Below are 9,406 nucleotides of genomic sequence, written 5' to 3' on the forward strand. Positions count from 1 at the left end.
TCAGCAGGTTACAGAACCATCTTTCTGGCCCTTCTTGAGCTTTCTTCTTTCAGCTTTTGAGATATAGGGTTTCTCTCTCTGCACTGCCTTTGTCAATTGAGGGTCATGTTCCTCCACTATTTCCTCTTGAGATGCTTGGAGCCCATAATTCGTACCAGATGCAGTAGTAGATCCAAGCTCAAGAGCTCTATCAATTAGATCTTCCAAATTTGGTGTAACAGCAGTAGAAGTTTTGCTGGAAGAATCAGATTTTTTATCATCAGCAGTGTAATTTACTGAAGTCGCCATCTCATCATTTGAGTCATTTTTGATAGTTACATCAGGTACATCCAAGTCATTTGAGGAGGCTGCTAATGAGATAATCTCTCCCATCTGTTGTTCTGATGACAAATCTATGAGGTTTGATGAGTTTGATGTGGCCTTTTCACCTGATACTTCCTTCTCAGTATCAGAACCAGAGTCAGATATTTCTTTGAAAGGTTCAGTTTGCTCAGTCTCATTTATTCCTTCCTCTTCTCCTCTTACCCTCCTTTCGTTCAGATGAGATCCCAAAGAACTCTCATCCAAGCGAAATAAAATTCCAAAACCCATGATGAGCGGGTGAGGTGGAAGAAAATTCTTCTTGCCACGAATCATGAAGCTTCCAACTGTAAGATATTCCCCGGTTGGAGCTGTTTTACTTACCTGGTGAGGGTACACCCACCAAGCGCTAGTTACAATCTTTGAGTCCCAAGCTTGGCTGTGGCAAACCTACATCACAACGGAGATGATACAGTTACTTATTCTCATGCTACAGGAAGATATCAAAGATAGAGAAAAAACGAAATAAATATTTGCAACGTACCGTAAAACATCCAGCCTGGTTCAAAGTGAGAGGGGGCACGGGGATTTCGGGCTTGTGATTCTTGATCACAGTACTAGATGCACCATGCAGATCGGCATGGACATACCTATTTTCCAGTAACTTATAGACATTAGCAACAGCATTATTTCTTTTTTAAGTGTTGAGCAGCACAGCTAAATCAAGTGAAGGAAAACACAGAAAAGAATTAATTATGAAACAGAAAACCAAGAGCTTTTCAGTTAGTAATAGAATGGGTGAAGTTCTTCAAGTAGTGCAATTAGCAATGGAACTGTTAAAAGGATTGCAGACCAGAGAGATAGGCTGCAAGATGTTAAAAGAATGGATTTGTGTCATTCTCTGGGTAAAATCAAAACTGAAGCACTACTATAACTACATAACTGCACTCAAGCTTTAATCAAGGCCATAAAAAGAACATGATAAACACCTTTGTAAATTATAAAGAACTTTGGCTAAAAAATGAGAGAAAGCCACCTCGTTAAGAGAGCATATAACCATATATTGCAGAGACTCCTTCTACCAACTACACAGTATAACCAAATAAGTATTTAAACTCATTATTCAGCTGGAAATCTTAAAACGTAAGGATGTAGACATGTATCTAAAACACCTTGACCTAAGGCAAACCCATAAAAGTTTGATATGAAGTATATGAAAAAAATTAACTTACAGATCTCCTTTGGACATATAACGTTTGACTATCATCTCATTTTGTTGAGCATCTCGGCCACTGATAACCAGATAATTCTCACTGCTGATGAACCAATTGAATTTTTCAAACCAGTGAACCTTACGCATGTGTGAAATTGTGGCAACTGTTTTTTCCTGCAAAGTGAGTATTTGGGAAGTACCATGCACCTTAGAAAGATAACAATATATGCTAATATTGCAGTAGAGTAAATACAACAAAAAATAATTAACCACCACATAGTAACCCATTTCATCCTCCTTATTTTGACTTTTAGCATACCTCATATATGAGATATACTTAGTGTTCTTCAATTATAAGTTCTAGTTCCTTTATTCCATTTGTTCATCAGTTTTTATCTTATAACTCATTGTCCTTTTATGATAAATACTATATCAACTTGACCATAATAAATACCATACTTGTTCCAGGAAAAGGAATAACACCGAGGCCTTATCGATATTCACATTGTACATACTTGAGAGATCAAAACTAAATATTGGCTAACAAACCAAGCGCCCAGCAACAACAACTTTTCAAGAAACCAACTAGAAACACAACATCTCAAAATAGACTCAATAGAAGCACCATATGATGTGTACTTCGGTAAAGGAAAGTCAAAGGCACCATTTAAAGCGATCCTGTATCCTTCCAGCCAAAGCCCAGAGTGCGGACAATGGAGCGAGGATATGTTAACTCCACTTCAATCAAAAGAAATCAACAGATGCATCAATGAGGGAGATGATTTCTTTCAATCTCTCAATCAGAAATCATTCCCACTGGAGAAAATTTTGCATCATATCAATGCCAAAACTTCACGCATTTAAATGTGGGTTTTGATAAATGAATGGGTCCACCTGAGTAAATACAAGTTTTACATGTCTCTATGAGCACCAAAATAGTTAGACCCAATACGTGTCAGCCAATAAAATATTCTCCTACCTGTGAAAGTTGCTGGCGGGTTTTTCTCTCAGCGGCTTTAAATGCTTTCTCATGTGCCGTAATAGTTTTCTCCTGTTTGCTCTCTTGTCTCTTCTTCATTTCATAATACCGACGAGCATTAGCATGTGCTGAAAGCGCAAGATCAACTTCAACCTAAAAAAGGCATTGCAAATAGAGGATCCGGAGCATTAAGGCTCTTTCTGTTTATATATCTTTTCCCTTTTCTATGAAGGAAAAATATAGATGGCGAGGACAAATCATTCAAGTTGAGACAAATTTATATCAGATAGCAATGGTATTTGAGCAAGTGTTGTACATAAATGAGTAATAGTGGTGAGCAACATCATGCATTCAAATCAATGCACTTAAGCTTGTATAATATATAAAATATATATATATATGTGTGTGTGTGTGTAATGTTGAGCATTTCTGCAGTTAATAGAATGGCTTTTGTTATACATTCCAATGCTTCATTCTTTTGAAACATGAAATAAGTCAGAAAACCACTATTTAAAAAACTCAAAATTTTTCAAGAAATACCCTGTCCACAGGTTGTGTTTTCTCATCATCATCCATCTCATCAAGATTGTTGCTCAGAAGCAGTGACATGCAATTTCTTTCAAGATGAAGCTTGTCAATGAGGCCAGCTACAGGGTTTCCAGATTTCTTCTCCTCTTTCACCATACGAGCCAGATCAACCCAGCTCATGCCATTTGCAAGAGCTACACGGACTGCTAGGATGGCAGCATCTACATCTTCTAAGTTATATTCTATTAGTGCTGCCATTTTGACACTTTGCTCAACTTCTCTCTTTAGCGCATGCACACGGCTTTCCTGTGGCAGTATTAGGTAAACCTTTTAACTTCTGGGACTGCATTCTATATTGACAAAGATAAAACAAAAACTAGCCAAGTTTAACTTCAAGATCGTTTCTCAGATTCTGTCAACTCCTACAAACCGCGACTTAATTTTAGGCCACAGAACTAATAAGTATAACAGACACTAAAAACAAACCAGTGAAGGTACCATTAAGGCATTTGATGTTACAAATGCCAAGGACAAGGCAAGCACAAGACTCAGAAGATATTGTGTTCCAAAGAAAACTCATATATGATGAACCTGATCAATTTTGATTTTCTCAAGTTTCTGCATAGCAGAATTTTCTTTAGCCTTTTGCTGTTGTTCAGCGCGTTGGCTTTCAATTTTACTATAGAATTCGTCCAATGCTGCATCAAACGTCTCGAACTCTATGCGATCTCTTGATTTGAATTGGTTTAGCAACAGAGGGCAGAATTCATCATAGATCTGCAAAAGAAGATAATCAACAACAAAAGAACATCCTCCAGAAGGAAAACTATTCACACTTCTTTCTTAAGAGCTAAAGACAAAACATATAAAGGATGACATTGATAATACCTGTTCCAAAGTTCCATTTGCAGATACAGCATCATTCTTTTTTCCTGAAATCTTGTGCTGCATAAGGATGTAGCCCTCTGGAACTTTCTCACCAGAAATAACATCCGCTAGCCAGTCCTCGAACCTTGTTACAGCTTCAGCCAACACCTGGATGGTATTATCATCCAATTTAAAATCCTTGCCGACTTTCGTACCCGGTATCAAACCCGCATCTAATATAATATGTTCTGACAATGCTGGCCCATATCCCAATGCTTCCCCAAGAACAACCTTTAGAGTTGCCTGCTTGGCACGGTTGTTATCACTTTTCTTCAACTCACTACTGTTTACATTCTTCTGCTCTCCTTGCTTTTCTTTGGGGGCATTTGAACTATCATTTCCAAGTTCACAAGTATTTAGATGCGCATCTCTATTACCCTGCACCAAATTTTCAAGCACTTTCGACATCTTTTCTCTAGTTGTACGCTCAAATAATCGAGATTGTTCAACTGGATAACGATGCCTTGACATGATTGCAAACCCCTTATTATCATCCCTATTATTTGGTGGAATAATCATTGATTAGTATCAGTGCTATTGGCATCCATATGACACGAGCCAAAAATCATAAAGCTGCACAGCATTTGTAGCTACTGATGAATAACTAAGCCAACTAATGAGGGCATACATACTTTAATGAGGCTAATAAAGAAAACAGACATTAGAGTCACCAACCTGTGAGACCGCAGGAGAGTCAAGACAGTGAACTCAGAGTCTGTAAGAATAATATTCCCTTGGGCATACAACTCCAGGATGATATAGTGAGCATTAACACCCAGTCCAAATTGAAAGAGTATTATCTGAACACAACAGAAGAATTTCAATTCTATGAAATCCTTCTAAGAGTAAGGATCTCATCATTAATGGAATCTGTGGAAAATATACCCTATCATATCCAAGTTGGCGCACATCCTCAAGCCTTCTTGTTCTTATGTGTTTCCTTAGTTTCAATGTAAACCCTGATGGAGTATTGCTTTTGTCCCTGTAAGCACAACAACATTTCCATATTCAGTACATTCATTTCCAAACACAATTTTTTAATTAGACTCACCCATATCCCTTGATCGCATAAGCAGCTTGGAAAATGCACCCCTCAGCATGAGCATTATATATGAGAAATATATCGTAAGGCCTAACATTCACTTCTCTAAATACTATGAGGCTCACACCAAACAGTAACATCTTTGCTTTCATGTCTGAATTTCTACTACCTTAATCTTCCATCTATTTCTGGTACCTTAAAACTGAGACAAACCGTGGCCCATTTTGAGCAAACATAAAATTCAACACCATTTGCAAGTTCTATGACTCATAAAAAGTTTTATCTTTCATTACTTTGAATTTTACATAGAACTGAATACTATCTAAGCCATTTTAACATGGACAGATGCCTGACATTATGACATTAAAAGAATTTCTACCCAAGCACTCTACACACCTCTGGCAAGTTTGATCACTCCGGAAAAAATTGATGTTCCTTGAGAACTAAATGGTGTATGCATATTTAAGACTAGGGATTATACACAAGATTTCCCTAGAATTTTACTTCAAATATGGTGTGGAATGTAGTCTGACACTACTCCTGAAGTAATTGAATAGTTTTCTCATCCACATCCAATAATTTTTCCTTACTTATCATTCGTCTTGCTTCCAGTAAGGTTGTTCACTGTGTAAATAATTTAAGATCCTTCAGAATTAATTGACTTACGCATTTCATCAAATAAGGGTGTTCAATTCAATCTTATGACACCAAATTATGTAACATTTTTCTCATTCAGGTCTCGCTTTTTGATTACTGAATAGTCCATCCTACCAATGCTAAACATTGCAAATATCAAATCACACTACTTTCCCTCACTATGTATCATCAAGAAAACGGATTTTCCACAGCAAACTTCTTTGAGCTGAATAGTGCATAAATAATTCTACAGAAAAATATAGGAATGTGCCAGCATCTTACCGCATATAGACTGTTGTATGCAATCTGACACCACTCTCCATCAACAGCAAAACCTTCTCGCTCTCCCCTGACTCAGTCACTCCACTGCTACTCATCAACTTAAACACATATGTCTACAATACATTTTGAGTCGAAAACTTATTTATGCAACCATAAATTCAGAAAACAACAAAAGCAACTAATTTCTCCTATAATGGTAAAGATGTCAGAAAAAAGAAGATTCATAATCGCCAATTTCATACATACAAATATCCTAAGAAATAAAACTCATTTCGAATTAAAAATCAGAAGCAGACAATTCCGACATAACACCTAAAATTGAATATGAGTAACCAAATGGAAAACGCGAGCATATATCCTAACTAGGGGGGAAAAAACAACAAAAAACCAGTGAAAACCTTACTTGGGCAGTTTGTACATAAAACCGAACATCACGAATACATAAGTTGGAATAAATACCTTTGGAGAGAGATCGTATACATTTGAGCAACGCATCCCGATTAAGCGGCGGAGGCACTTCACCTCCGCCGCGACGTCAGCGGTGTTCATTCGCACCTTCACCATTTCTCCGTCCTATGTATTTCCTTCCGAATAGATAATATGCAATCTCAAAACGACTTTTTGTATTCTTTACTTTATATTAGAAGAAAATTAGGGTGAGGATGAAGTTGATACTGTAATAATCAGTTGTGTGTATGTATAGGTTTGAGTACTTGGCTACAACAACACAACACAACTGGAAATGAAATGGGGGCACTCATATTCATCTATAATTTTCTTGTAATTTCTTTTACCACAAGCAAGTATTCGAACATTACTGGATAAGATCTTAGACGTTATTAAGCCCATTACTAGTTCTTGATTTGGACTTGGGCTGAGTTGAAAGTTTTATTATGTGGGCCTAAGGATATCCTAATGGGCTGAGACTAGTTACACCAATAAGCCCAATTAATAGAAACAGTTACATTAGTGGGCTATGCTACAAAATTATTGTTAATATTGGAATATCCCTAATTCATACATACATTTTTTAAATTATATATATTTTAGTTTTTTATATAGAAAAATTACACTCTCCTCCCCTGATATTTGATATAATTACACGTAGATTTCTATAATTTGAAAATTTTTATCTACTACTCTTGATATTTGTATCCGTTTAACAAATAGGTTCTTCTATTCGCCAAAATTCATTGAATTTGTTGATATTAATAAAAAATAATTAAATAAAAATTGATATTTACCCTCGATTGACTTATTACATTGGTATTTACTCGATTGACTTATTGCGTATCAAATATATTTTTTGTGACTAAACTACCTTATAACTGTAAAGATATACCTCCTCACATGCATTTACATATTAAGAAGATATATAGAGGTAATTTTTTACACAAAAATATTTATTTGGCTTGCAATAAATCAGTAATAAGTTATCAAGAGTAAATATAAATTTTTATTCAATTTTTTTTTATTAATATCAGCAAATTTTGACTAATAAATGGACTTATTTGTTAGATGAAAATAAACCTTAAGAGTACTATATGTAATTTTTCAAACTACATAGAATTTATATATAATTACACCAAATATCGAGAGAGAGAAATGTAATTATCCATTTTATGTAACTCAATTTATAACTATAATTTTTGGATGCTCTCAAACTTCAATTTTTGAATACGTCGGCTGAAAAGGAATTCACTCACATAAATATTAGGTGAGCATTGAGGACTGTGGGGAGGCATATACCAAATGCAGGCAAAGAAAATGAAATATCATGAAATCTGTGTGTTTTTACCATTGACAGACGATATTGTGGTAAAAAAAAAAAAAAACAAACAAACATGTCAAGAGTTAAAAATCGACGAGGGAGTTTGACAGTATTAGTCCACCAATTACATAAATAATTAGGTCAATTTCAAAATATTCCCACCTACTTCCATCACTACTTCACAATTCTTTCTTTTTTCCATACAATATCCAATCTTTATTAATTACCCTCATCAATTTTAATTCACCAACCAATGGACTTATATCCTTACCCAACTAATTCCTCCATAAAACACACATATATATTTATAATATGATATTGGCAAACGTCACACATCGATTATAGATGAAAAGTGTAATTTATTTATAAGCTTTAAATTAAGTTTTATTTTAGTGTTGTTTATCGTAATTTTTTGGCATCCCTTGTGTATCATATTTGGCAAGAACAGAATCGACGGAGGTATCAATAACTGGCTCGCGATACAGTGTTCCTTGCTCGGATTATTCTTGATGAGCTTAAACTCTGTATACTTAGTGTTGAACTACCTCATAGCATTAATATTATCATTTTGTATGGAGTATAGCGGATACCATGGCATACTTAGATTGCCATTTTATTTATACACTCTGTACTTTTACTTAATGAAATTTACCATTACCCAAAAAAAAAAGGTCTTATCTTCTCGATGAGGCATCTTAATAGAACAAAATTGTGTCATTTCTTCCTATGTGATTGAATACCGTTACGAATAATACCTTACTACAGGACTGGTTGAGCTAAAACCTCCTCCCATAAAATACAGTTTCGTGAGACTCATACAAAAATAAAGCGGACAACATCGAATATCTATCTAGACAGAAGCCCATCAACATTAGTAATAATAATATGAACCATCTAATCTAATTTTCTTAGTAAAAGATGTGGGAAGTCGAAGGAGTGGAAGTATATAGGGAATTTAAACAAGAATGTCCAAATTGATTGATATTTGCCCATAGGACAGGACCTTTGAGTCCACAAAGGGACAGGTAATATGTAGCAGTTTATTTTGGACCCAAAATAACAAAGAATTAGTTATCAATTATAATGTAGTAATGGAAGCATCTATAATGGAAGTGGATATAAGTCCACTTGTTATATATATATATATATGTATGTCATGTCAAGTTTCGATTAGGTTTTCCTGCAAAATTAATTAGTTAACAGTTAGCAACACAAATATTACACAACATTGAGACCTAACTCTTATCATATACATATAGAGAGATTATAATTATGAGCTCGAATTATTATTATAAATAAAAAGAAAGAAAAAGAAGACGTGGACAATGTATGACTTTCAACGGCTAAGAAGTTGCCAAAGCCGTCCTAGGATGGATCCGTAGGTTGACCTTGAAGAAAATTGGCAGGATGTTTGCCATTAGAGAATAATTGTTAGGTTTGACATTTTTATTTTTCCCATCTTTGACTCTTTGAAATGTGTTCCTTAATGGGTTGTGGATGAATATTTTGCGACTCAATCTCATCTTGAATTCCAACTCAACTTGTTTTACTTTTTTGAAATAATACTAACAGACTTATATTGCAACCTACCTATTTGTTATATAAAATATATGTAAATAGCCCTTTTATAAAAAATAATAGTAATGTATCTCTTTAATATTTAAAAAATATGCAAAATACCCTTTTCACGAAAGAAGTGTTGTGCACGTGCAAATTTTTCTTTTTTTT

General features: G+C 34.9%; 1 protein-coding gene across 1 annotated transcript in view; it reads right to left on the reverse strand.

Moving 5' to 3' along the window:
• The window catches only part of LOC105156825 (nuclear export mediator factor NEMF), a 9,621-nt gene extending 2,965 nt beyond the window's left edge, over positions 1-6,656 (reverse strand). Inside the window, exons 1-11 of the mRNA XM_011073055.2 lie at positions 6,367-6,656; positions 5,908-6,020; positions 4,833-4,929; positions 4,623-4,747; positions 3,909-4,443; positions 3,612-3,797; positions 3,033-3,326; positions 2,493-2,645; positions 1,533-1,687; positions 845-950; positions 18-750 (exon numbers count right to left, since the gene is read on the reverse strand). Of these exons, the coding sequence (XP_011071357.1) occupies positions 18-750; positions 845-950; positions 1,533-1,687; positions 2,493-2,645; positions 3,033-3,326; positions 3,612-3,797; positions 3,909-4,443; positions 4,623-4,747; positions 4,833-4,929; positions 5,908-6,020; positions 6,367-6,471 (2,602 nt within the window). The 5' untranslated portion in view covers positions 6,472-6,656. The remainder of the gene's footprint in view (positions 1-17; positions 751-844; positions 951-1,532; positions 1,688-2,492; positions 2,646-3,032; positions 3,327-3,611; positions 3,798-3,908; positions 4,444-4,622; positions 4,748-4,832; positions 4,930-5,907; positions 6,021-6,366) is intronic.

Source organism: Sesamum indicum, linkage group LG3 (genome assembly GCF_000512975.1).
Source record: "Sesamum indicum cultivar Zhongzhi No. 13 linkage group LG3, S_indicum_v1.0, whole genome shotgun sequence".
Taxonomy (NCBI): Eukaryota; Viridiplantae; Streptophyta; class Magnoliopsida; order Lamiales; family Pedaliaceae; genus Sesamum; species Sesamum indicum.